This window comes from Desmodus rotundus, chromosome 1 (assembly GCF_022682495.2).
Source record: "Desmodus rotundus isolate HL8 chromosome 1, HLdesRot8A.1, whole genome shotgun sequence".
Lineage (NCBI taxonomy): Eukaryota > Metazoa > Chordata > Mammalia > Chiroptera > Phyllostomidae > Desmodus > Desmodus rotundus.
The window spans coordinates 163090938-163118907 of record NC_071387.1 but is presented as its reverse complement, the minus strand read 5'-3'; the positions used below and the strand labels follow the sequence as shown (position 1 = coordinate 163118907).

The window sequence follows — 27970 nt, the reverse complement described above, 5'->3', positions numbered from 1 at the left end:
ATGTAGACACGGCCTCAGCATCTCCTTGAATGTCTTGTATTTTCACTCATTTAGCTTATTATTAAGGCCCAATTAACAAATACCACTATTCAAATGCCGCTATTCAGAGTTGTTTTTCTCCATCCTCTTGTCCTAGAGACTGATACATTTCAGTCTTCAATTTTAATTTACCTCAAATTTAATACTTTCTGGATTAATTAAAAACAACAGAGCAAGGAGAAACTGATCAGGGACTAGTTTCCAATATGCTATAAATATTTTCTAAAAGTCTACAGTTTCAGACACTGAGATCACAGCACTGTCCATTTATAAATAGAGTTTCCAGTTTTTGACTTTCATTTTCCAACTAGCTGAAGGGTGGGGTGGTGAAACATTTCCCATAAATAAATGAAATGCTATTACATTCCATATTTCTTTGACCACTAGTGGCTGACCATCTGTCATAAAAGGGTACGCCCTGTAAGGCAGTATCAAATTTTTAGAAACCTGTTAACCCTCAGTAAGCGTCTTCATCATTGTGATCACCTTCATTCAAGCTAAGTGTTTTTTATACATAGTTTTCCCCCTAAATCCTCATGTAGGTGCCTATACAGCAGGTAACACCACCAGCACATTTTACACATGAGGAAATTGATACTCACAGATGGTAAGTAACTTTCCCAAGATCATAAAAAATAAGTGGATAAGATGGGATTTGAACCATATCTAACCACAAAGTTCACATTCTTAACAATTATACTAGTGAAATAAGTCCCTTACAGTACTTATGTTCTTTGTTATGTGGGTGTGGGTGGTACTGCGTTTGTGCAAATCCCATGCACCCTGAAAAGCCATTTTAACATGCAAACATCACCACAAATAAAGAGTTTGGACATGGAAATGATCAAGTTTTGACTACACTTGAAGAAGAAATTCATTTGATATATGAGGAGGGAATTTTTTCATGTGCATTTTTATTAAAGAATCTTATTAAATTTCTTAAGTAGGCTATTTAAGAAATAAGTAATATAAAAAATAATGGAATCATGCCCTTAATATAATCTTTTCCTATTCATTACTGTAAAATAATTGGTAGGACTTCTGGGTTAGTCTCTAGGTAAACCAGCAGGGCCTAATATTCCTGCATTCCAATTTCCATTATAAAACTCATGAAGAATTACAAAGCGATGAAAACTGGCAAGAGCGTTGGAAAATAAAGAGAAGACCAGACGCTGAAGTCCCGAGGGAACTTCAACTAATGCCAGTGCTAAAGAGATCAACAACATATTCTCGGATTCTACCTAAGAGTCAGAACCTGATCCCAAAGCACATAGGAAAAGATGGATTCATCTTGTCTGCTTTTAGCTGGACGACTCAGGGGCAGCACTACAAAAAATAGGCAATGACTTCCCCTGGGCCTCCTTCAAAGCTAGGCCCTCATGCCCTTCCTTCCTCAGCCCCAGCAGCATCCTTCCCTGTGTCCGTCCAGGCAGCAAACACCAGGCTACATGGGAGTAAACAGAAGAAACAAGCAAGACCTATAGCATCCTAGAATGCAGCACCGAACTACGAAAAATCTAAAACAGCCTGCAGAGCACTACATACTAGAGGCGTAGGGTAGAAGCTTTTTTTTTGTCAAAAAGGGTAAAGTAGGGAATCAAAAACATACCACCCCCCCATATCATTCTTTAAACACTTTAACTTAAAAACATATATAGTCCCTTAGCAGTCTTTGAAGGCAGAGCTACTGCTTGTGTTAGGTAGCAGCTAGGAAAGAGTGGCCAGAGGAGAAATAAAGGCAGGGCCCTCACCATTATAATCTAAAAAAAAAAACTTAACACAGGGGGCTAGACGCAAAAGGAAGACATGCCTCACCAATTAACTCAGCTGTCCTGAGCCCGGTGTGACAAGAATGCAGGGTGTCCTGAGCATGGCAAGCAAAACAGGTGCCTATAGGAGGGGGGGAGAGTCCTTGAGCCTGTGCTGAGGAAAGGGGCTTCTGTGACAATCTTACTCGGACTGCCGAGTGATCTGAACATCACAAGCAGGGATTACACAGAAGGAAGAGGGGGGCCTACGCTGGGAAAGGGGACCTCTGTAACGATTTCATTAAGACAGAGTCTACACTAATTGAGAAAGAAAGCCTTTGTAGCTGGATGTATTCCCAAGATTTAGAAGGGGGAGAAAAAAGGGGAACGTAGAAGCTGACTAAGGTATATAACCCATGAACCCCAATGGTCAGCATACCTAGATTAGCTAAGTACCCACTTGTAGCCTCAGCTCAAGCACATAGAACAAACTTACTAACAACTTCATTTTCTTTATACCTGGGCAATTTAGACTAGCTGGAGGCCTGCTTGCAGCTTTGTGCTCGTGTGTTTCATAAAGAAAACGAAATAGCAGCTATCTCATTTCCACTCTACGTGTTTGTCTCCTGCTTGAATCATGTGTTGTGAGCCAGACAAGAACCGAGGCAGGGAAGAGAGCCTCTTGACTTGGGTCTCTCCCCATCTCTAACAGCTGGAGTTCCCTAGCATCTTTATGTCATTAATCATACTCATAATGCTCCATCTACAGTTTCTAGTGCTGTTCTTCTTAAACTAGAGCAAGAGCCCAAGAACATGTCAGTTTCCAGATTTCTACAGAACGCTGGTGGCCGTCTAAATTTGAACCTCTCCACACATTCCTATGGGGGAAAAAAAAGACCATATTGAAAAGGAAAGACAGTAAAATCACCCAACACCCAAGGCTACAACATAACCAGGAGACAGAATATATTTAAACATGGGATGGATGTGAGGAAATAACCATCTGAGACCTGAAAGGTCAGTGCTGGTGCCCACCCTAGCAGGGTCAGGCTGGGGGTGTGCAAAAGAGAGCAAGGAGTACAAGAGGGGAAGAGGCCCAGACCATGTCTGGTAAAATAACCCCTAGGATGATGCTGAACAGGTCTGATACCTGGTAGGTCAGACAGCTGGCTACTGGAGAGACCCAAGGAAGTGGCTTGGAAAGCGCAGGATCGGCGTGGCAGTCTCCGGCAGGCACCAATTCTGAGAGGAGCAGGTGACTAACAAGTGTCTTTTGGAAGGTGGATGGTAAAGGGAAAGGAGGAAGAGGCAACAGGTCCGGGTCCTCCTGAGACAACACAGTATCAGAATTATAAGATAGACGAGATTGAAAGGAACCGCACTTGTTAAAGAAACTGCACTTCACCACAGCAACAGAAGGTGCTCTTGAACTAAGAAACGAAATGAACTATCCAGATTCCAGCCCCCAGATCACCTGCTATTGTGGGCCCAGGAAAAGCTAACATATGTAAACACAAACAACAAAAACAGAAAAAGCCAGCCACTAGGCAATGTCACCACAGGAGTTAAAAAAGTAGCGAGTGACAATTTAAAACATTTGGCAAATCAGAACACTCCCCCTACTATGGGGACAAAAGCAGAAGAAAACTGTAACATGATATTTCAACATGATTTAATATAATTAAATCAGAAATGCTGATATAAAAAAAATACCATGAATCAAAAATTTAGAAGTTCAGACACTGAACTAAGGGAAGAAACTAAAAGAAAATACAAAATCTGAGAAGTGAAGGGATATGTTATACAACTGAAAGTACATGGAAGCAGGTAGATAATAAAGATGAAAAGAAGGAAGATAATTCAAAATGAAAATTAACAAGTAAAAAGAATCAGAGAGAAACCGATAGAAACAAAAGATATGTAAATTGGATTCAATAACATCTATAATTGAAATCCCTAAAGAAGAAACACAAAACAATGGAACATAATATTTCAAACTATAATTCAAAAATTTCTGAAATAAAAGACCTCAACGTATAGATGAAAGGAATGCACTGTGTGTATCTGGGAATATTGACCCAGCAGGGTTACCTTTGAGTCATATCTAGTAAAATCTTAGAATTTAAATAATAACAATTGTGATAATAAAAATCTTCTGGGCCTCCAGACTAAAGGACCAAGTCACTTGCAAAAGAGCATGAGACTGACCTTAAACTTGTCAAGAGCAGCGTATACTACCAGTGACAGTGGGACGGCACGTCCAAGAAAGTCAAGGGAAGACGGGACGAGGACTTTATATCCGTTGAACTGATTTTTAATTCTCAAGGTTGTGTAAAACATTTTAATAGGCATGCAACAAATTCTAAGAATCCTGAGAAATCTATTAAAGAATGAATTCCTCCAACTAAGAGATAATTGAGAACACTTTAGAAATGGGCAAACGGTTAGCATGTAACACACTGCAGATCTGAGACGAAAACAAAATTATGGATAGGAGAGAAGAACAGTTTACGTGGCCTGCCAAAGTAGAAATAATACAACTAAAACTGGCGGACGAGGGCGAGAGAGAGGATAAGGCTGAGTAAACTAGTTGATTTTCCTATAGGTAGTGAGTGGGAGTCGAAGATGCCATTTAAAGCTAACAAACCAAATGTAGAATTTATGTTTTTAAAATAAAAGAAAAAGACTGAGAGAATTATATAAAGATATTAATATAACGGTGAACGCTAGAATAAAATATAAGTCATTCTAAATAATAAAAGAACTAACAAATAAAAGGTCAAAGATAAAAGTAAGTATAACACAAAACAATATCACAAAGCTAAGAATAAAAGCACCAGCCAGGGCAATAGATATAAACTCATCTACTAAAAGAAAATATTTTTTGACTGAATCATAAAGAAAAATCTAACACGGCACCTAACAAATACAGACTATACATTCTTTTCAAGTCCACATGGCAGACACCAAGAAAGACCAAATGTGAGCCCAATTCTCAAATTTAAAAGAATTGAAATAAGAAGTATGTTCCCTGACTGAAATTGAATTAAACTAGAAATCAACAGTATCATTAGAGAAAACCTGAAATATTTGGAAATTAAGCAACATACTTTTAAATACATGGGTCAAAAAAAGGAAATCACCATTTGCACCATTCCTACCATTATACTTACCAATAATTTTGATGTAAATTCTACCTTGTCAGAGAGCAAGACTGCAATCTCAGATTTTTTAAGGTTTTAAAGAAGATTAAAAATTTTTTGTTTTACTACGAAATAATTGACATGCATCGCTGTATAAGTTTAAGGCACACAGTATTCATCTTCTCATATAAATAAAATGAAAAGAAAAAAGAAAAGAATAAAGGAAAAAATTCTCCTTTTTGTTTGTAGGTAAACTGTTACACTTTGCTGTGATAGTACTTATCAAAAGACAATGAGGCAAAATCTATGGAATGCTGAGAAGGAAAGATGTGACAAGAATTCTTTGTCAAACTATTTATGTTTGGGGGTAATAAAAACATTTTTTTTTCACATGCAAAGAATAAAAGAACTCACCATTTATGTACTTTTACTAAAAATTACTTTAAAATATTAACCAACCAATCTAAAGATTAACTAAAATTAGGAATTGAAGAGTGAGAAAGATATGTAATAAAAGGGGTGTTGGTCATATTAAAGGTAATTTAAACATACAGATACATATGTATACATTTATACATACAGGTATATATAATACATAATGTATTCAGAACGCTGAAATATAATGCCAGGCTGAATTATCAAGCCCTTGAAAATAGAAAATAAGCAGGAAAATATTGACCAGGAAAATAAAGACACAATACAATTTTCTTTAGGTACTTCTGCTTCCAACCAAGACCAAGCAACAGGCAGATAGGACTTAACCCCCTACTTAACACAACCCAAGGAAAAATAGACAGAATAAATAAAACAATAGTTTTCAAAACCACTGGATATCAGGCAAAGGACAGCGATCTCTGACAGCAAACAAAGGAAGTGAGTCTTATCATTGTCCTAGCTTCCTATCTTGAGAGAGTGCCCTGCACAGGGAAGGAAACTGAAGCACAGCCTCAGTTGAAGAGACAGCGTTGAGAGTCTAGGGAGACCAAGGGAGCTAAAGTTTATAGGACAGAGTACCAGAGAAGAGAAAACTACACAGAAAGATAGTTGCAAAGTGTTCCTTAAAGAGTATTTAGCTGAGCACTGATCAGATGTATCTGCAGCAAAATTTGGTAAAAGAAATACAATGGGCAGAGGTGGAGAGCTATTTCCACCAAGTATTTAAATACACGCTTCAAACACGATGACTGCAACAGCGAGGCGCTAACACACTGCAAATGCAGCTCCGCCACGGGCTCCACACTGGCACCGAGACAGATCCCAGGGCCGGTAAGACAAAGTGGGGGCCCAAAATTGCCATACAGAGGAAATATTATTTGATAATATTAATAAAATCAGTATCAATAATAATTACCCAATAATCAGTCTGGCTGTCTTGGTAACGTTTGGAATAAAGTACCATTTTAGTTTGGAGGTTCTTAACCTTTGGCTCATTGACCCTTCTGCTTCGCTGGGCTTCATGGTATCTGAGAAAGTGGGGTGAAAAGTGCCTTCTTTTCCCTTTCCCTTTCTTCTTGATGCTGAATCCATGCGAGGAAGTTTTTACAATGTCACATTAGGTTTTGAATGTATTTCACATCATCTGAAAGTATTTCATTGCCACCACAGTCACATTATATTATCACCTAGAATATTCTCCCATTGAGGAGGGGACAAAAGCCCTTCTTACCATTGTGATTAGGGGCTCTGCTGTCATTGATATGTTTAATTAAGAGAAAATAAGTGAAAAAAAAGAAGCATTACAAAGTATGAATCCTTTGAGATGTGTTGAAACATCCTATAGGCTGCCTCTCAAGGTGAAAAACAGAAGATTCATTTCAGACTGGAAAGAGCTTGGGGAAGCCCTGTCCCCTGTAAATGACAAACATGCTCAGTGGCTCGGAACAGAAGGAACAGAAGGAACACCGAAGCCGCTGAAGGAGCTTCTATTGCACATAATGTCACCCACTCCAGAGGTGCCCACATTCGCCTGACATTTTAATATGTTACAGCAGGTCTAAGAGGAATTGATAACTAGGCAGCCAGTGAAACTTCCAATGTTCTCAGCACAGCCGACTCTGTTTTTCTTCCATTACTGGCATTCCTATTTCATGAGACCATTTTGAAATTTTCAAAAACTACCATTCTCTTGAAAATGGTATTTCCGAGCAAATATCTAACTGGAAAAAGTTGCAGAACTCAGGGCGCAGATCAAGTGTCTCTGGCACCTGGCTGTCCACTTGTTTTTGCTGCTTCGGAAAAGAAGCTCCGGATGCCAATCTGACCAACCGCTCTCTGTCTCAGCGGGCGTGGGCGCCAAATGTTCTGCCACCGATCCTAAACGAAGGCTGGCTTCGCACTGCGAGAGGCACCGGCTTCATTGGGGTGGGGGCTAAGTCACTTTTTTCAGGATCTTTTTTATCAAGAAAGGGGAGAACGACAGCAGTTCTTCACTCACTAAGGGAAATTTGCTGGATTTCCAGAGGAAAGTCTTAAAATGCTAGATTACACTTTGGGCAGCAATTTTACTTTTTTTAAAGTAGAAAAGGAACGTGTACTTTTTCATGGTTTAACACACTTGGACAACGGTTTTTGCCATATATTTTCCGTAAAGCCCTGCAGTCAACGTTCTGTATGTTGTTCAAGACAGGAGGGCACCCGTTCGGTAAGAGGTCAGTCACTAGGAGCTCTGTTCTTCTCACACGGAGGAAAGACTAGGCATATCTGGAATTAAGGGGACCAAACTTTTCCCAATTTTTCTGCAGGCAGAAGCAAACTACTGCCAGACTCTTAAAGGTTACTTCTGATCAAGATAATCTTAAGATTGACATTTGGACTTATAATCCAAAATTTGGTGATATGGATGAACATCAATGACTTGGACTTTGTCAAAGATAACAAACTCAGTAAATTCGGGGCAGAGGAAATTTTTCAAATGAATTCCACTAGTTGTCAACTGAAGCATACTCTCATTTGGCAAAGTGAGCTTCTTGATTGTGAAATCAAGAGAAGGCTAAGACTCAGAAGGGCAGCGATGGAAGAACTAGGAAAGATCATCAAGAGCAAAGATGTGTCATTAGAGCCAGAGGCTAAGATTATCTACACCGGTGTCATCCCAAGTACTACTACAGGTGCAAAAGTTGGACAGTGAAGAAGGCTGATAGAAAAAAAACTGACTTGTTTGAAATTAGGGGGAGAGCTCTACAGATTCCCTGGGCCGCCAGAAAGACAAACAGGTGGGTCCTAGAGCAAATTAAACCTGAAACAAAGCTGGAGGAAAAAATGACAAAACAGAAGCTATTCTACTCTGGGTACAACATAGAAGACAGAGGTCTTTGGAAAAGATAACAATGCTGGTAAGAAAAGAATACAAGGCAGCAGGAAACAAGGAAGATTAAATACAAGATGGATCGACTCAATCAAAGAAGCGTGAGGCTGCTGAGGACAGGGCATTGGGGGCATCCCTCATTCATCGGGTTGCCAGGAGTTGGGGCTGACTCACAAGTAACACACACAGTCACATAGGGAACAAAAGTGTAATCAATGTCTAATATCATGAAAATAAATTCTATCTAAATTTTTGTGCAAATATTTAGGTACCTGTTTTTCCCTGTAAGTTCACATCTTGTAGACTAGACTCAAAGAGATCTATGATTCAAAAACCTGAAAAAAAAATCTATAACATCCCTAAAAGCATTTCTTTTAAAAAATCATTTATTTGTAGGCTGAACTACCATTTTCACACAAAAGCTGTCATCCTCACTCAACTGAGCAAGCTGCCTTAGAGTTCTGTCCTGGGAGGAAAGAGGAAGATGTGCAGGCACCTGATGGTTTTCCACACGTCGAAGCCATCCAGAGGCTTGGTGCCGTTCGTGCTTCCCCCGGCGAGCTTCACGAGGGTTGGCAGCCAGTCGGAAATATGGATGAGCTCCCGGTTCTTCACACCCTTCTGTTTCAGCAAGGGGCTGGCCACAAAGCCCACGCCACGGACACCTCCTTCCCACAGGCTCCATTTTCTTCCTCGAAGGGGCCAGTTATTGCCCCCAGCCAAAGTCTGCCCTCCGTTATCTGAAATAAAATTAGGTGGTGGCATTAGGACAATATTTAAGAATGGAAGACTTCTATCTATGTTCTTATTAAACGGTGCTTAAGGACTGAAAAAGATAACTCCTCCTGACCCTCTCCTGTACCAACTACCCTGTTCCCACCCAAAAGTGCCCTCTACCACACAGACACAACCAGGCCGCAGCGTGGCACAGATCTGACGGGAGACCAATCAGTCCTCTGCGCACAGAGCCCCTGAAAAACAGACGTCCCCTGTGGGTGACTGCTTGGGACGGAGCCCGGTGCTACCTGATGCACGAGGTTTCAAATGCGTGTGTGCAATGGGGTGGAACAGAAGAGTGTGAATCCAGGTAAGCTGGGCCCTTCTGGCACATGGAAAGAAACTTCTGAAAGAGTTTCACTTGGTGACTTAAAGCTCCTGACAGGTGGGGACAGCAGACCTTTTTATTTTCCTCCTGGAAAAATTTTCTGACATTTGAACTGGTCATTGAACTAACATTCTACTCCCTGGTGATTTGACCTCTTTCTTAAGTGTGAAAGTTGAAGATTTCTTCAGTGGGCTGAATGTCTCTGTAAACAGAACAGTCAGATGGAAAAAATAATTGCAAGAAAAATTCCTCCCTTCCTGACAGGGTGATGGCAAGACCAAAACCTTCATGGTGCACTGTGCCAGGGAAGAGAAGGGTTTCCTTCCAAGAAATCTGAAGGAATGGAGGACACTGGTGAAGCCAGAAGAGGAGTTACAGCAGTGACTGAAGTTAAGTATCTTACCAGCTGCTTAGGGCTCAGAGTCAGACAGTAAGTTGCACCACAGAAGGTAAAAAGTGACATTTCGTGCACAGTGAGGTTGTAGAATTGTATTATCTTCAAAAATATCCACACTCTTAGGTGACTTTAGAGACATATTTTAAACAACACTTATTTGCACATATATTTTACTTATAATTAAACAACTTTTAAAAACTACTGTTATCCAAATGAACCACACGAGGGCAGTAATACAGACCTGCTCTATAGGACCTTACACATATAAAAATCTAACACAGATATTAAGATCTGTCAAAGCCACAGGATACACACGGAAGGAAAGAGAACTAATATGTGTTAAGTAAGCACCTACTATGCACCAGGCACCACTTTAATTTCATATTATCTTTGCAGAATCTGGAATCTGAAAGACCGGAAGCCTGACACACTAGCCGAGTGATGCAAGGCAACTGGCTGCCTCAGTATCTTTATCTTTAACATGGAGACAATAATTGAGCCATGGCTGGTGTGGACCGTTGCTTGGTTGGGTACCTGGCACCACCTAAGCACTAAATAAATGGTAGCTAATATTTATGACCACCCCAATACTCTAATGTTACAACCATTTTGTTGATTTAAAAGAAAAAGGGATGTGAAAAGGACAGTGGGAGGTGGGGGGTAAGGAGGGTAGGAGACAGTAATGGGGGGGAAATGGGGACAAGTGTAATTGAACAACAATAAAAAATAAATTAAATAAAACATAAAAATAAAAGAAAAGGACAAGCCAGTAGGCGGCAAATCTGGGGTTCAAAGAAGGTCTGCATGACTCTCCAGGCAGCTCCTGCTCCCAGGGAGTCGTGCTCCCAAGACATCAGGGGTGAGGGTTTGTGCCCACAGGCCAGAGACCTTCCCTCTCCTGTGAAAACCACGAGCACAGTCAACCTCAGCACAGAGCACGCGCGCCCTGCCGATGACACAGCACAAGGAGAGCTTTGCAAGGTGAAAATTCCCTTTAAAGGAGAAGCACCTCTGTTGCTGGCCAGTAAGAAATTCAAGGATCCACTGCCGAGGAGGCTTCTGATTAAAGCCCTTAACACACCAGGTCTCCGTTCTTCTCTGCTTCGTGAAGGGGAGGGATTAGAACAAGGTGGCAATTTTTCCACACACAGCTGGATGACAATTGATCTTATTTGGTGTCACAGACTTTTAAGAACCTCTCCTTAAACCTCACATCTCTTCTTGACAAAGACCCAAGGCCCAAAGAGTCACCCAAGCCAGTGTATTAAATGCACACGTTACTTTACATGCACCCACAGGTGTATTTTCAAAAGAAGGCACACTGCCTTTAGACAGAGGAATTCCTCCATGTTCCTTCTACTTCTCAGAGTATGTCACCCACAGCTACCATATCAGTTTAAAAGAAGGTGCTGTTCATGCTGAATCACAAGAATACACTGGAAAGAAATGCTACAGTCTACCCGTGAGAACAAGAACGGCTGAGACAGCACTATTATTTTGCTCTGTCACCTGGATCGTTATAAACGATACTGACTCAATGTCTGTAGAAGATGCCCGACATCTCCATTCTAAACATTTGAGATGTTATAAAATGTCTCTCTCAGTTGTGCATATTTGTTCGTGCTCGATACAAACTGCTGGATGATGATGGTGGTGGAAATAAGAGGGGAGATGATGGGGAAAGGGCAGCTGCGCCTGGAATCTGGTTCCAGGAGCAGCCCTTCAGGTATGACTTAGAAAGGAAAACACTCCAGTCCGTAGAGAGAATTTGGCCGCCGCTGCTACTGGAGGAACTGGACGGTGTTTCCTCATAGTACTGGGGGGGGCGCTAATGCAGTGAGAATGGTTGTTTTTGCCATTAGCTCGGGGTGATGTTTTTGCTATTAGCGATGATAAGCCATTCTATCATCAGTTATCGATGTGGCTTCCTCCCCTTTTTTCCGACAGCACTCCAGAGAGAAAGTGCTGGTAACTGACACACCTGCAACTTGTTCTCAGCCCCGTTGCAGAGCCAACTGTGGAATTGCTACATGAAGAGGGCAATCCACTTTTCAGGAAGAAGGTGGGGTGTCGTATCTCCACAGGCAGCACGGGGCTGACAGCTGCCACTTACCAGAAAAGGAGCAGAATCCACTACGGACTTAGGCCTGTGAGCAACAGGGTGTTGTCCGTCAGTTCTAGCACAGTCTCCCCAGTATTTCAAGGAGTTGAACACAAGATTGATCAGAGTAACAGCAAGAATCAAATAAGCTCATTTGAAAAAAGGTAGAAAAGGGGGTTTTCCTCTAATGCTCACTTAAGTCTGCCATAAATTAAAAGGGGTCAATTGTATTGCAAAAGATGGTAACTGGTCTTTGGTGGTGACTACTCCGAGTGCATACAGATGCTGAATTACAGTGAAACTTATACAATGTTATGTACCAATTTTATATAATATATACCAACTTGTATATTGTTATATACCAATTTTACCTCAGTAAAAATTTTTAAAAGATAATGGAACCACCATCATTTCAAACATGTTTCTTTTCATTTCCTTCTTAATTTTCTTTGGGCAAAAGTTAATTTTTGTTCTTGTTAAGAATTAATTTTCAAAAGAAATTTTTCTTGTTTCATTTCCTGACTGACCTATAAAAAAACTTCCAAATCCAAATAAGATGACTCCAACGAGTAAAGGAAACTATGAAACTTTTTTTTTCAGGGAAATGATTTTTCAGCAATGTTTTTGGCAGAGGGAGAAGCTAATTATAAAACATTTGCTGTCCAGAAAAGAAATGTCAAAATAAAACAAATGTTGTCATTTACAGATGGTAAATCTCACTTTATAATTCTTTATTGAATAAAAATAAATGTCAAAAAGTCATGGAAAAACATGGGTTAGCCAAAGATCTGAGCAAAAGCATTAAGTATATGACAACGAAGCCTCATCCATATCCAGCTGATAAAAACGAAGACGGAACCGTGATGACGTTGGTTTTTAGGACTACTCCCAGGCAACGTAATGCTGTGGTTGGCTGTGGCAGGCTGCCCTGAACCATCAACATACATCTCCATCCCATTGCCCCCAGGGATCTGTTAGCCGTGGCTTACCCAACACATCCTCCTCACTCTGACTCAGGGATCATGGGAGGAAAAGCAGGGAACATTCCAGCAACCTTGCACCAGGGCCTGCCTGGCCTTCCTTCTCAATGGGAGGCCACCAATGTGAGTGTGACAGATGAGTAGAAGTGACTTCGAATGCCAAGAAGCCTCTTTGTCCATAAAAAAGGACCTGTTGATGATGGTTGCTGATTTTACACTAATTTTTTTAAATGACTAAAATTGGAGTGTTAGCATGTGTCTTAGTAGTTCATGTAAACGGTTAGTTCATCTTCTCCTACGAAAAGATTTTGGAGAAAATACCCAGATACTCAATTTACAGCCTGACGTTCTTTTTCCCTGTTGTTCTACATTCAACCATTTGATTTAATGTGCATTCATTTCTGCCAAGTGTACCTTTCCAATGGGTTTCTAATCCAGACCACCGCCACGCATCTGACACGCCCCTCACCTGGCCTCCGAAGGTAATTTACAGAGTACTACAGGGTGCTGTCAGAGGCACACCTGTGCTTAAAGACCTCTGATTGCTTTCCAAGCAGGAAAAAGTTCAAACTTCTGCCCAACCCAGAGAATCCTTCACATCTGACCAATCTACTTTTACAGCATCAACTCCTGCCCTTCCCCATAAAAAGTGCCCTGTGCTTCACAGAGCACTAACTTCTCCCTGGTGTTATAGAAGGTTCATGCGGACTCTGCCCTCGTACACGTTCGATCCTTTGCCCAACATGCTCTTCCTTCTTTCCTGCCACATGTAAATTTTGAGTCCCAGGTTAAATGTCACATCTTTGGCGAACTTTTCACTTACTCCCGCAGTATTTCTCTCTCCTCTGTACTTCCACTGCACTTTCACCCACACACTTATCTATTCCCACTTATCTTGGTATCTTATCGTATGTACACTTATCACACTTATCTCTGTGTATTAACCAGTTGTTCAGGAGTTTGTCTTCCCCTCTACCTCTGCCTCTCAAGGGCGAGAACAATGCATTCCCAGGACCTAGCACAGGTTGCCAAAGAGAGAGCTCAAAAATTTGAGAGGAACAAATAAATGGATGGAGAAAAGGTCTCTACAAATAAAGACTGAAGACACTAAAAATTAACTGATTACTGCACAGTCTTTACTGAGCTTTTCATCCAGCCACTTTGTGACCTTGACTTTTAGGAAGCCAGTCTGCACACAGATGCTCCTTATTTTACAGGATAATGGCAAGCAGGGATCTCTTGGAACCCTGTGAGAATGTAAGCAAATACCAGAATTGTTTGTCCATTCTGGCACCTGGTCAGTTGCAGTGAAGTCCAAGGGGTTGTTCAAGAGCATCTGCAGAAGCACCGGTCCTGGCCTGGAAGAGAATTCTCACTCACCCCTTTAACAAATCTTTCTGGAGGGCCTGCTGTATACAGGGACCATGCTAGCTGGCAGCAAACAAGACAGGCAGGGCTCCCTCTCTCACGGCATGGGTAGAAAAAGAGGTAAGATCTCCCCATTCATGGTAGATGGTAACTGGGCCTCTCGGAGGAGCTGCCACCAGAATGACAGGACAGAGCCAACCACCATCAGAGGGACAGGTGCCCAGCACAGGGAGAGGAGGCTCAGGGCCTTGTTCAATCACACATTAGCTGATGGGACATTCTGTGTCGAGGCTTCTTCTTAATCAAATACATTAAATTAACGATACTTCAAGAACACTCTGTTGTTAGAACTCAAGGAAAACTTAAGCTAAATGACTACACATAAAAAAGAAAATTTCTAGTTGTTTTATGACTGTCATTATTTCTCTCCAGTATATCAGCTGCCACATTTCTAATTTCACTGACATGTATGCAAGGGATAGGAGTTAAATGCTGTGAGTTTGGGCCCTGACCAGTGTGGCTAGGTAGGTTGGAGCATTGTCCTATAAACCAAAGGGTCATGGGTTCAATTCCCAGGCAGGTTATGCACCCAGGCTGTGGGTTCAGTCCCCAGGCGGAGTGCATAGGAGAAGGCAATGGATTGATGTTTCTCTCTCACATGGATGTTTCACTCTCTCTCTCTCCCTCTCTCTCTAAAAGCAATGAAAAATGTCCTTGGGTGAGGATTAAAAAAATAAAATCAGTGCTGTGAATTTGGGAAGGTTACTCTAAGTTTCTGTGCTTGAAAAACAAGGATAAAAACCATACTCACTCTAGTATAGTGCCTGGCACAGGAGTACTGTTCAACAAATGTTAGCCATTTTCACTAGTGATAATCACCACCAGCAGCAGCATCCAAGTGTGCGGAGCAAAACAGGAGCCTATCTGGGTGTTTATGAAACATACACCAGATGTAGGTGTCATGGCCACCCTCTAAAACACCATGCTTCATAGAATAAGTATTCTAAGCATAGAGCCCTCCTTGGTAGCATTCTCTTCTCTGTAGGTAATTTCTTGAGAGTCAAGAAATGAATTGTGAGGGGGTTTGATGTTATTCTTGGGGCACAGCCAGGGCAATTCCTCTCTGTTTCCATGAGTTTAAATAAAATACATCAGTTATCAAAGAAAGAGGTTCAAAAGCCAGAGCCTGTGATTCAAATTAAATGTCAAAAACAGAATCTGTATTCAGACATTCATTTGAATATTTGAAGAGGCTTCAAATGGTTTGCAGCACTCAGGGCAGATAAATGCTCTGACCCCAACGCCCCGTCGCACACTGATCACACTTTACATCCCGATCAGAGGCACCAGCATGGGGAGCGTTCCTGCTGCGCTGGCATTAGGGCTCCGGTGGAGTGAAACTGGCAGCCAGCCCCCCAATAACTGACGTAGCCACCAAAAGAGCTGAAGATAAGGAAGATGAATGCAGGGAAAGGGAAAATCAGGAATGAATGGAGATTAAAAAGAGAAAGATTACGTAGGGCTGTGGTAAAAGATTTCCTCATTTTAATGGGGCTAATGTCATTGGTTACAGTGAGGTACCAACGGGGTTTTAGTTTTCCTGTAACATTTATTAAGGATAAAAAGACTCAAAAATCTGTCCAACAACTGAAAACATTTGGTCTCTAAAAGTAAAAATGGAACTGGGAACTGGAAAACTGTCCTAATTTGCTACATATCAGTAGGCAAACAACTGAACTTTTTTCTCCAGTTCAAAGCATAGGGAGTCACTGATCTTGGAGACCCGAAAGGAAGGTTGTAAGGCAAACAGAGAGTGCTATGAGCGACTCTCACTTAGGAGACAGGGCAATGCTAGGTTTCATCTGATATTCTAGAACCCATAAAAAGTACCACAGAAGGCCAGTGTTTGGAGTATTTAGGACCAGCAAAATACATGTATGTTTGTCCTTTTTTACAATTAAAGCCCCCTTTGTTTTCCCTGAAACTTGATCTTGAAAGAATGTCTAACTTTTTTTTACTAATAAAGTTATGAATTTCAGAACAAACTGAAATTATTTGATACCCTGAGGGAGTATCATGGTTTATTCACCATTTGGCTCCCCTTCCAGATTTCAAGGTGGCCAGATAATTTCTACCAGACAGCTGTTTAGCTGTCAGGAATGTTGGTCAAGAAGTGATAGATGGAAAAGGCACCACGGAGGTGCTTCAGGGTCTGTTGGGATAAAGGATGGCAGGAGAGAAGTGAAAATACCATCAAGAGACAGAAGAAAGTAGAACTGTGGATTCAAAATAAGAAGCACACTAAGTACTTGTATGGTGAGAAAGGTGGGGATTGAGCTCAATGATTTTTCAGAGAATTAAACTAGTGAAAGCTCATGTGTTCTATTCGGGTGAGCATCAACTACTTTAATTTACCTCTATGTTTCCAAATATACAAGTTAAATGTTTTGAATTTACCCTTAAAGCAGAAACATTTTATTGGATTTCTACTTTACAGTAAGATAACCTTTTAGGGTTACTCAGAAAAATCAATAAACCAAACTGAGTACACAGGCAGTTTTGTTTCCCCAGAGCCCTCCTTGACGTTTACTAAATGCTGAAGGATCTCCGGGTGGCTGGGTGTCCAATTACGGTGGGAGAGACCAAAAAACCTCGTGAGAACATTGATCAGCGCAATCCTCTTTGAAGAACAACAGAGTAAGATTTAATGACAAAGGCAAAAATAACTCAATACACCTAAATATTAAGAAGTTTGTTAAAAAATTTAAACATTGAATGCATAGTTAAGAAAGGTAGAGAAGAAAAGATTTGCTTTAGATCCCCAGATGACATTAGCTCCAAAGCTAAAGTAAATCAAACGGAATCTGTGGACTCCGCACCCCCCGACCACGTGGGGAGGCAGTCCCCCTTTCTGATCAGGGATGCACAGGGAGATCTGAAGAAACGTGGTGGCCATGGACATCCCCACCGGGGAAGACGTGCCAGCTCTTGGGAGTGGAGGTGACTGGGGAAGAAGAGATCATGGGGGAACAGCCTGGTCTCTGTGCCTAACGAGAGGCCATAGGTTAAATGGAGGCACTTGCACAATGTTGAGAGAGAGAGGTCCAATATCCGGGAAACTGTGTCTCCTGAACAGCCACGAACCAGGATATAAACACAAGACCAAATGATCCAACAATTAAAACAAATGCCCTTGACCACAACAGGCATCACCAAGTCTCTGCAATTAGATCCTGATGTGGGGCCCATTTAGTCTCAGGCAAGACTCTAATAAAATGCGTGGTGGCTGGCTTCCTAATTTCATAGCAGGCTAGAATCTGCAAATCAGAAAGGCACACTGCTGGGCATGGGCTCTGTAGAGACCATCCTAAGAGAATGGGAAAAGAATATGAACAAGAAAATATAAAATTTAAAAGTAGACCACAAACTAAAAATGTATGTACCTGTTTTTCCAACATTAAGTGACCTACACTGATGTATATTAAGTATGATGCCCCTGTATCATTAAGGCAATAAGTGGCTTGCAGTATAGTTAAGGATAGTTTGCTGAGACCTAGAAAAAGGTGTATAGTCAGTATTTATGACCCCTATCTACATCAATAAAACGTGACCACCTTCCCCTGTTATCTTCTAGCAGAGGTCACAGCTACAAGCACACAAAAGCTTTTACTGTGCTGGCATAGTTAGGCCTGTACACTAAAAACATTATTTACAGGTCAAGCAACCTGCCTCCTGTGTGTTATAGCTCCACTGGAATGGTGTTTTGAAATGGCAAGTCAGGGCTTTTCTCATTCCTGGTAATTCCAGGTCACCCTGTGACTTAGGACAATGGGGGTATGGCCTCAGGGAAGGGACTGTCAGCAGACCATTGAGCTAATAGGTTTAGCTTAAACAAACATTCAGAACCAGTTAGGGAAGAGAGAGGGCTAGAAGGAGTAAGAAGACAGGTTGTGACCCTAAGGCACCCAGGCCCTGTCCCCAGGACTGCATCCCAGGCTGGAGGGAATGATGGATGTGGGGACCCAAGGGTGGAAATAACCCGTGCTTCATTCCTCCAGGGACAGCAAGGCTCCCTGTATGTCCCTGTGCCCAGTGTAGTGTGGCAGCAGCAGATGACAAAGGCTGCAGGCCCAGTGGCCCTCACACCACACTGTGTAACAGGTAACAGTCCCACTGGTGAGTGTTTTTCCTCGGATGTGGCAAAAGATGGTCCAAGTCTGTGCAGGCAAGGAAGCTGCAGCAAGGCCTAGGTGGGAGACAGGCGCACGATACGAGCAGGATGACGACTACGGAGCACATGCTCCCCTCAGCTCCAGTGCTTCGGGGTGAGACAAAGAGGCCTTGAACCGAGATGACCTGAACTGACTGCGACCAGGCTCCCCCACCTAGCATAACTGGGACCCCAGCAGTACTGAGTCCAGAGGAAAAAGAAGCAAGTTACACATCTTGGATGTCTCAGTTTGGGACCGAAGTCTGTGATCCATGTGTGTGAGCATTATGGCTGGGTGTTCTGTGTTTGATGGATATAATAATTAAGGTTTCTTTGCAGGTGGAACAGAAGGTGAACCCATTTTTATTGTGATTGTTTTTATTGTTGATGTGGTAATATGTACCTCACTTATGGCTCATTCACAGATTTTTACCTTCTTATATAAAATCAACCTCAGGAATACCTCACTGCAGGTTCTGGTCCAACCAACTGCAACAAAGCAAATATTGCAATAAAACAAGTCACATGAAGTTTCTGGATTCTCAGTGCATATAAAAATTATGTTTACACTATACTGTCTATTAAGTGTGCAATAGCATTAGGACTAAGAAAACAATGCACAAATCTTCATTAAAAATACTGTGTTGCTAAAAATTGCTAACCATCTACAGTGAGCGATCATCTTTTGCTAGTAACAGGTCTTGCCGCGACGTTGAGGCTGCTGAGTGATCAGGGCGGTGGTGGCTGAGAGCTGGGGTGGCTGTGGCAGTCTCTCATAAACGAGACAACGAAGTCTGCCTCATCGACTGCCCCTTCCTTTCAGGAACGGCTTCTCTGTAGCACAGGATGCTGTTTGGTAGCACTTTACCCACAAGAGATCTTTCAGAATTGAAGTCAAGCCTCTCAACTCCTGCAGTTGCTTTATCAAATAAGTTTATGTAATAGTCTAAATCCTTTGTTGTCATTCGATGATCTTCACCAAGTATAGACACCAGCTCAAGAAATCATGTTCTTTGCTCACCCATAAGAAGCAGCTCCTTGTCCGTGAATTCATGAGATTGTGGCAATTCAGTCACACCTTCAGGTTCCACTTCTGATTCCAGATCTCTTGTTATTTCCATCACATCTGCAATTACTTCCTCCACTGAAGTCTTGACCCCCTCAAAGTCATCCATAAGGGCTGGAATCAGCTTCTTCCAAACTCTTGTTTATATTGATATTTTGACCTTTTCCCATAGAGGCATCTAGAATGGTGACTACTTTCCAGAAGGTTTTCAATCTACTTTGCCCAGACCCATTAGAAGAATCACTATCTATGATGGCTCTAGCCTTGCAAAATGCATTTCTTAAATAATAAGACTCGAAAGTTGAAATTACCCTTTGACCCATGGGCTGCAGAACGGATGTTGGGTTAGCAGGCATGAAAACAACATTAATCTCCTTGTACATCTTCCATCATAGCTCTTGGTGACTAGGTGCATTGTCAAGGAGCAGTAATATTTTGAAAGGACTCTTTTTTCTTTCTTTTCTTCTGAGCAACAAGTCTCAATGGTGTGCTTCAAATATCAGTGAACAGATGTGCTGTTACCCAGGCTTTGTTGTTCCAGTTATGGAGCACATGCAGAGTATTTTAGCATAATTTCTAAGGGCCCTAGGACTTTCAGAAAGGTAGCTAAGCACTGGCTACACTTAAACTCACAGCTGCATTAGCCCCTAACAAAAGAGTCAGCCCGTCCTTTGAAGCTTTGAAGCCAGGCGCTGACTTCTCCTCTCTGGCTGTAGAAGTGCTAGATGGCATCTTCCAATAGAACGGTGTTTCATCTACATTGCTAATCTGCTGTTTAGTGTAGCCACCTTCATTAATTATTTTAGCTAGATCTTCTGGATCATTTGCTGCAGCTTCTACATCAGCACTTGCTGCTCCATCTTGCACTTTTATGTTGTGGAGACTGCTTCTTTCCTTAAAGCTCATGAACAAACCCTCTGCTAGCTTCAATCTTTCCTTCTGCAGGTTCCTCACTTCTCTCAGCCCTCACAGATTGAAGAGAGTTAGTGCCTGACTCTGTATTAGGCTTTGGTTTAAGGGAATGTTGTCACTGGTTTGATCTTCCATCCAGATCATTAAACTTTCTCTGTATCAGCAATAAGGCTGTTTTGCTTTCTTTTCATCAGCATGTTCACTGGAGTAGCACCTTTAATTTCCTTCAAGAACTTTTCCTTTGCATTCACAACTTAGCTAACTGTTTGGTGCAAGAGGCCTGGCTTTTTGGCTTATCTTGGCTTTTGACATGCCTTCCTCACTCCGCTCAATCACATCTAGTGTTTGATTAAAAGTAAAAGATGTGAGACACTTCTTTTCACGTGAACACTTAAAGGCCACTTGTACAGTAATTAATTGTCCTAATTTCAATACTGTTTTGTCTCAGGGAATAGGGAGGCTGAGGGAAGAGAGAGAGCCTATTGGTGGTGCAGTCAGAACATACGTAATACGTACTGATTAAGTTCATCATCTTACATGTGTGGTGTCCCAAAACAATTACAATAGTAACATCAAAGATCCCTGATCACCATCAAAATATAATATAACATATAACAAACATTCACAGGTTCAGGGCTTTAGGACAGAAACAGCTTTTGGGAGAGAAGGGGAACATCGTTTTGTCTACCATAATCACAATGATCAAGTTTATCCTAGGGTTGCAAACAATTTGAAGACAGAATAACAAAGTTCGGAGAATTATACTATGCAACTTAAAGACCTACTATAAAGCTACAGTATCATGTATCAAGACAGCAAGGTGCTGGAATAGGGAGCCTACTTAAAGAACCATACTTAAATGATCATGCAATCAATATTCAGCAGAGGTGGAAAAAAGTTTTTGCAACAAATGATTCTTGAGTAATTGGATATCTACAGGGGTGGGGAAAAGAACCTTGACTAACCCTTGTTTAACAATATATACAAAAATTAACTGAAGATAGATCATATTATAACACAGTAGTAAAAAGAAAACAATTAAAATATAGGCAAAGCATTTGAATAGACACTTCTCCAAAGAAGATATACAAATGGCCAATAGGCACATGAAACATAGTTTAGTATCCTTAGTCATCAAGGGAATGCAAATCAAAACCACAAGGAGCTACCACTCACACTCATTAGGATGGCTATAACAAAAAAGACAGACAATGACAAGTGCTGGAGAAGATGTGTAGAAATTGGAACCCGCATACACTGTCGGTGGGAATGTAACAGGGTGTAGCTACTTCGGAAACAGTTTGGCAGTTCCTCAGAAAGAGTTACCACATACAGTTACCATATACTCAGAAATACCACTCCTGGGTATATACTCAAGAGAAATAAAAACATGTCTACACAAAAACTTATATATGAACCATGGCTGGTGTGGCTCAGTTGGTTGGAGCATCGTCCCGTACACCTGGAAGTCTCAGGTTCAATTCCCCATCAGGGCACATGCCTAGGTTGTGGGTTCAGTCCCCAATTGAGGCATGTATGCAAGGCAGCCAATCCATGTTTCTCTCTCAAATCAATGTTTCTCTCCCCACCCCCTGCCAATCAATAAATGTATCCTCAGGCAAGGATTTAAAAAAAATAACAAAATAAATAAATAATTTAAAAAGACTTAAAAAACATATATTCATAGCAACATTATTTATAACAGTCTGAAAAGTGGAAACACCCACTGCCTATTAATTGAATGGATTTTTTTGAAATGTGATAGATTTTCAGTAATATGCAGCAATACAAGAAATATTCCACAATAAAAGGGAATGAAGTACTGACACATGCTCCAACATGAATAAACCTTGAAAACATGACGCTAAATGAAAGACGCCAGTCACCAAAGGCCACACACTGTATTATTCCATCTATATGAAATGTCCAGAATAGGCAAATTGACAGAGACTGAAAGTAGATCAGCGGTTGCCAGGGCCTGGGAGGCGTGGGGAACACTAATGGATACAGGGTTTGGTGGGGGCGGCGGTAAAAATTAGATAATGGTGATGATTGTACAGCTTTGTGAATATAGTAAAAACCACTGAACTGTACACTTCAAAAGGGTGAATTTTATGGTAATGTGAATTGTATCTTAACAAAACAAAACTGTTCTGGAAAAATAAAGATGGATCAAAGAAAAACATAAGAGAATATCTTTATAGAAAACCATGAGAATATCTTTATAGAAAAACCTAAGACACTATCTTTGTGACTTGGATGGGCAAAGGTTTCTTAAACCAACAGCCTTTGAAAAATACATTTGTGTATAAAAACCGATGAGTCATAAGTGTACAAGAGGATGCAGAGTGATGATAAAACTTCAAAAGCAGAATTAAGCAGTGGGAGGAAGTACAGCTTGGTCAGCGATGGGATCTCACTGTGATTAAACGTCCACCGTGGACTTTCTGTCCTCTGGACAACAGGCGGGTTTAGGAGAAACTCTCCTTAGAGTCACAGGAATGAGCACCGTCTGCCTGATGGCACCAGTCCAGGCCGGGCCGCCTCCTGCACATCTCAGAGCACAGGCAAGGAAGCCCACAGGACAACAGATGTGACTCTTCTAGACAGGGCATTCCAAATCCCACCCAAACGCTCAAAACCCAGAGCTTCCAGGACATGTCAGATTCTTTGTTCTTGTTTTCACCAGTCCATCAAATTCACTTGGCTTCTTTTCGCAACAGTCCATCCTTTCTGGAATCAATGTGTCTCTCTTTCGTGTGCAGACCCCTACTTTTATACTTCAATTTTTCATCAAGGCCCTTTGTTGTAAGCTGACCCTCCAAAACATCTGCCTGGCATGTGAGGCACAAAATTTTTTTTTTAAAAAGAAAAGAAAACCTTTTGTATGTACACAAAGAGACTGCTTCGTTGTTTATTCCATTTTTGGCTTCCTGCAAGCTTAAATGTGGAATCAAGTGGAAAATAACTTCAAAATAGTTAAGAGATTATATAAATCTTTTCCATACTTCATGTAGTCAGTCACGAATGTTATATTAACCCTATCATGTATCAATGGTGTGCTAGCGATTTCTTTTATTTTCTGATTTACATGCAGTAAAATTCACTTGTCTTGGGTTGCAGTTCTATAAAAAATCACAACCTAGATACAGAATAACTCCATCACCCCGGAATCGCGCCCTAGTGCTGCCTCTTTGTAGTCCTCCGCCCCAGCCTTAACTCCTGGCAGCCACTGATGAAGTTTTGCCTTTTCCGGAATGTCATACAAAAAGAATCATAAAATGTGTAGGCTTTTGAGTCTGGCTGCCTTCACTCAGCACAATGCATTTGAGATTCATGAATCGTAATGTGTGTACCCACGGTCCCTTCCATTGCTGAGCAGGAGTCACTGCAGCGCTGTACCAGCTTCGTTCATCCATTCACTCGCTGAAGGACATTTGAGGGGTTATTTTTTCCAGTTTTTAGCGACTATCTGTAAAGTTGCTATAGACACGTGGGTATAGGCCTTATATGCAGACGTGCTTCCATTCCTCGTGGGTGGATCCCGATGATCGGGACTGCTGCTTTCAGGATGGTTTTTCTTCGCCTTTGGTTTTCAGCAGTTTGACCACAATGTGAGTGTAGTTTTCTTCAGGTTTATCTTGATGGGATTTTACGGGGCTTCTTGAATCTATACGTGTATATTTCACCAGATCTGTGAAGTTCTCAGACGTTATTCCTTCATATAATTTTCTCCTACGCTGATATTTCTATTCTCCTTCTGGGACTCCAATGACATGAACATTAGACCTTTCAGTAGTCTCCCCCAGGCTCCTCCCTGCCCTCAGTTCAGTTTCCCTCTTTCTTCCTCTCTGTCTTTCAGGTTGTGTAATGTCTACTGATCTACCTCGAGGCTCACCGACCCTGTCCTCTATCATCTTCGTTCTGATACTGAGACCATGGAGCAAATTTTTAATTTTAGATACTGTATTTCTCAGTTCTAAAATTCAATTTTGTTCTTCTTTTCCCTTTCTCTTTCTCTGCTGAGAAGTTCTATTTTTCCAACCCTTTCAAAAGTGTTCAGCTTTATCTTATGGGCAATGGTTATGATCAGCCCAGTGAGATGCAGTTTACAAGTTTTGACTCACCCTCTGTGGACAGAGTGCTAGTGTCAGTTTAGTGTTTAAAGCCTTCGCTGCGCTGTTTGGGTTTGCCCAGCGTGTGCACCACTTAAGGGGCAGTCTGAAACTTGGGCAGGGGTTTATGCTGCAGGTGAGTTGCCCCTTCAGGTCTGTGTGGCACACGCGCCCCTGGGAGGTGAGTATGGGACTTACGTCAGTTCTTACACAGAACCCAGGTCTCCTCTCTGAGATTCCCCTCCCCCATACTTTCGAGTCCTCAGAGTTCCTTTTCCCTGGTTTCTCTGGGCATAAAGCTAAGTTTCTCTCAGGTTTTAGCCTCCTATTCTATCATGCACTTCTATACAACTGAGACTGCCTTTGGGAGCAAAGCAGCAAAAGAAAAGAGATAAAATAACAGGATTCTCTCACACTCTTTGGACAAAAGGGGCTCCTTTTTCCTGGTCTTCTAATTAGAGAGAATCTTCTTCGGGGGTTTTAGGTGGCCAAGCCCTCCTACCAATGCAATGCGAATCCTCAATTGGGACTGGCCTTGGGGAGAGAAAAGACAAAAAAAAGAAGCAGAAAAAATGGGAAATCCTCTATAATCTTGAGAAAAGACCCTTGCCCAAACCTCTGGTTAGAAATCAGGAGTTTCAAGTGGAGACATTGCTGCCGGGGCCTGCTGCGTAGTTAGTTCTTTAGCGACATCAGCCCTTGGGTCAAAGCCCAGAGACAGGAGAGAAAACCCCACAAAACCGACTCCTGGTACAAGGACTAATAAAGGTTTGCCATTGTTCCCATTCACCATTTGGCTGCTCCAGTTTACTTTTCAGGTGCCCCAGGTAGTTGTTTCCTGAGTTTTTAGTTGGAATCCACGAGAAATGCAGCTTTGGGTGGCCTCCCCCATCCTGCCCAACACCAGAAGAGTGGGCTCCTGAGTTTAATGACAACAGCTGGTGCCTGGTCTTCGCTGCTGCTGGTGTTTTTACCTTCGCCTGAGTCAATACAGAAGCAGAATCAATGACACCTCATGTCGGTAAGAATGAAAGAAGAAAACTATTTGAAAGGCCTTGCGCACCTGCTAGGTGCCCGTGACTGCTGTCAGCACTGTGGGGTGGGGGGAGACAACAGAAACTCAGTACACGGTCCCTGCTTTCAAGGGTCATGGCAGCCATGGAAAGCCTGGCCCCTGGGGGAAGTACAAGACTCTCCACAACGAAGACTAAAAAGGATACAGGTAAAGAAGAGGGAGGTAACAACTGGGGAATTAGAGAAAGTGACATGGAGGCCACTCAACTGCATGCTGGACCTTGATGGAGAGGAAGAGGCACATTCCGCCAGAGGGAAAAGGGGCTCCCTGGGGAAATTATTCTTCCAAAGTGGGTTTTGTGCCCCTTTGATTACATGTTGAGTTGGTTTTCCCCCAAAGGAAACTGAAAGGAGGTTTCTAAGGGCATTTTATTACTCCTGACCCTGTTCTTCTACCGACTCCTCTTCTGTCACTTTGATAGAAAGGGTTCCGAGGACTTGGGTCAGAGTGAGGACTGGGGGCCAGGTCGGTCAGGCTAACATGTGACAGGAGATCCTTCTCAGGAAGTCTTGAATTACCCCAGACAAAATTCTCAATAATTGTAACTCAGCTGGTTGCTGGCATTGTTTGTATGCTTCAGCTGAGTTAAAGCATTCGGAAGTTTATTTTTCATATTTTATTTGGATGGATTCCTACAATCACAAAGGCGGTATCTTCATTCTAGGACAGTATCTATTCTATCTGAATGTATTTTTTTCTAAGTACGCAGAGGGGCTCTGCCTGCAGAGGCCCTATGAGCAGACAACCCCAAAGTGGGGCAGAGCAGTTGCACAGATGGCCTGCATAAGCAAACAGGGGCCGAGTCCACTGTGAATTTTCACATGCAGCTGAGCAGAAAATGCCTATGCTGGTGACTCAATGTCTTTGGGTTTCTAGCTTTAAATGACAGCAGGGAAGACATCATTGTCAAACACTGAGCATATAGGGACACTGGTGAACTTCAGCCAGCTTTGAGCCTATGAGCTACCATGCATTGCACTCAGTATGGAAGAACAATTTTAAACAATGTAAAAAAAGGGGAAGCCTGTTGCAACCCGGGCATTAAGCATAGTACAGGTCAGCTGACACAGCAGCCAACCTGACAGAGATACTGTGTCTACTTCCCATAACGGAAACTTTGCTTCCTCCTAGTGTGATTGGATGCTGGAGTCTTGCTTGACTTTATTTTCTGGAATGAGGCGTGCTCAGGGGTCACATGTAAAATGCAGAACCCATGACTGCACTGCATTTGTGCCTCTTTGCGGTTTTGCCTGGGAACTCTATCTTTTGTAGAAGACCTTGCTGTGTCCCCTGATCCCCACCCCCCACTCCTAGCCTCCTCCTGGCCGGCTGCTGGGACTGTATTTTGTCGCTTATCTAACACAAAATAAACAGAACAATCTGGAGCTAATTTAAGTGGTTTACCATATCAGGATACAGCTGGGAAAGATTTTAAGAAAAAGGCTCAACAGGAACAATAGCGCTGTGAAGCTGAGCGCGGCAGAGAGCACAGGAAGGCAGTCTCAGACGGCCTGGCAGACAGCTGTCAGCCACTGCAGTAACAACCCCCACAGCCAATGAAAGCGGGCAAGGTCTGTGCGGGCAGCTCAGCTGGAGCACCAACAATGAAAATGCGGGGTGAGAGGGCGTCCTTCCTCAGTGGCCCGGGTGTCAGGGCCACCAGTCTCCAGGGAGCCCTTCCGCAGAGCTCCCATGCAGCAAGGACTCAAGAGGAACTGCAGATGAGAGATATTTTCTCTCTCCACAACCCAGGCCAAGACTTTCAAAAATTTTTTTAACGCATGCATACATGCTGGCTTTCTCCTGACTTACGAATCCAGCAAGGCCTGCAGAGAAACATCTGTTTTTGACATCAGTTTCTTCCAGTCCGCAGGCTGGTTGTGTTTTTAACTCTTTGGGGGCCTCTGGCTAGACCTTGAATTTCCTGGTGCAACCTGACAGAAGTGAGAGGGCTTGAGAGAGTTAAATGAAGCTATTTGTTGCCCTTGAAAGAACTTGCAAATGCTTTATGTATTTAAAAAACAAACCCTACTTGGATCAAGCTCTTGACAAAAATCCAACCAATTAGGTAAACTGCGTAATCCTAAAGGCAGTGATACTGTGTGCAGAGAATACCAACTAGGAAGCGTGGCGCCTGGGACTCTGGAGTCTACTTCTGCTACTCTGGAGTGGTTTCCTCCCTGAGGACCAGATGCCCTTATCCTCCTCTCCATCACTTAATTCACGCTCACACCTTCTCTCACGGAGCACTCAACTCAGTAAAAATTTCCCTCGGACAAGAGCAATCTTTAGGTCTATTACAGAACAAACAGATTCGTTGCATGACTTTAAAAAATCACCCTTGTCTATGTTCTTAAAAAAAATAATCTGGAAGGTTCAATAAACAATAAATGAAAAAGTAGAAATT

The 27970-nt window shown here is 42.1% G+C and overlaps 1 protein-coding gene across 1 annotated transcript in view; it reads right to left on the bottom strand.

The window, feature by feature from the left end:
- ARSB (arylsulfatase B) overlaps positions 1 to 27970 on the bottom strand; it is a 135032-nt gene that overhangs the window by 56289 nt on the left and 50773 nt on the right. Inside the window, exon 5 of the mRNA XM_053912307.2 lies at positions 8731 to 8974. Within this exon, the coding sequence (XP_053768282.1) occupies positions 8731 to 8974 (244 nt within the window). The remainder of the gene's footprint in view (positions 1 to 8730; positions 8975 to 27970) is intronic.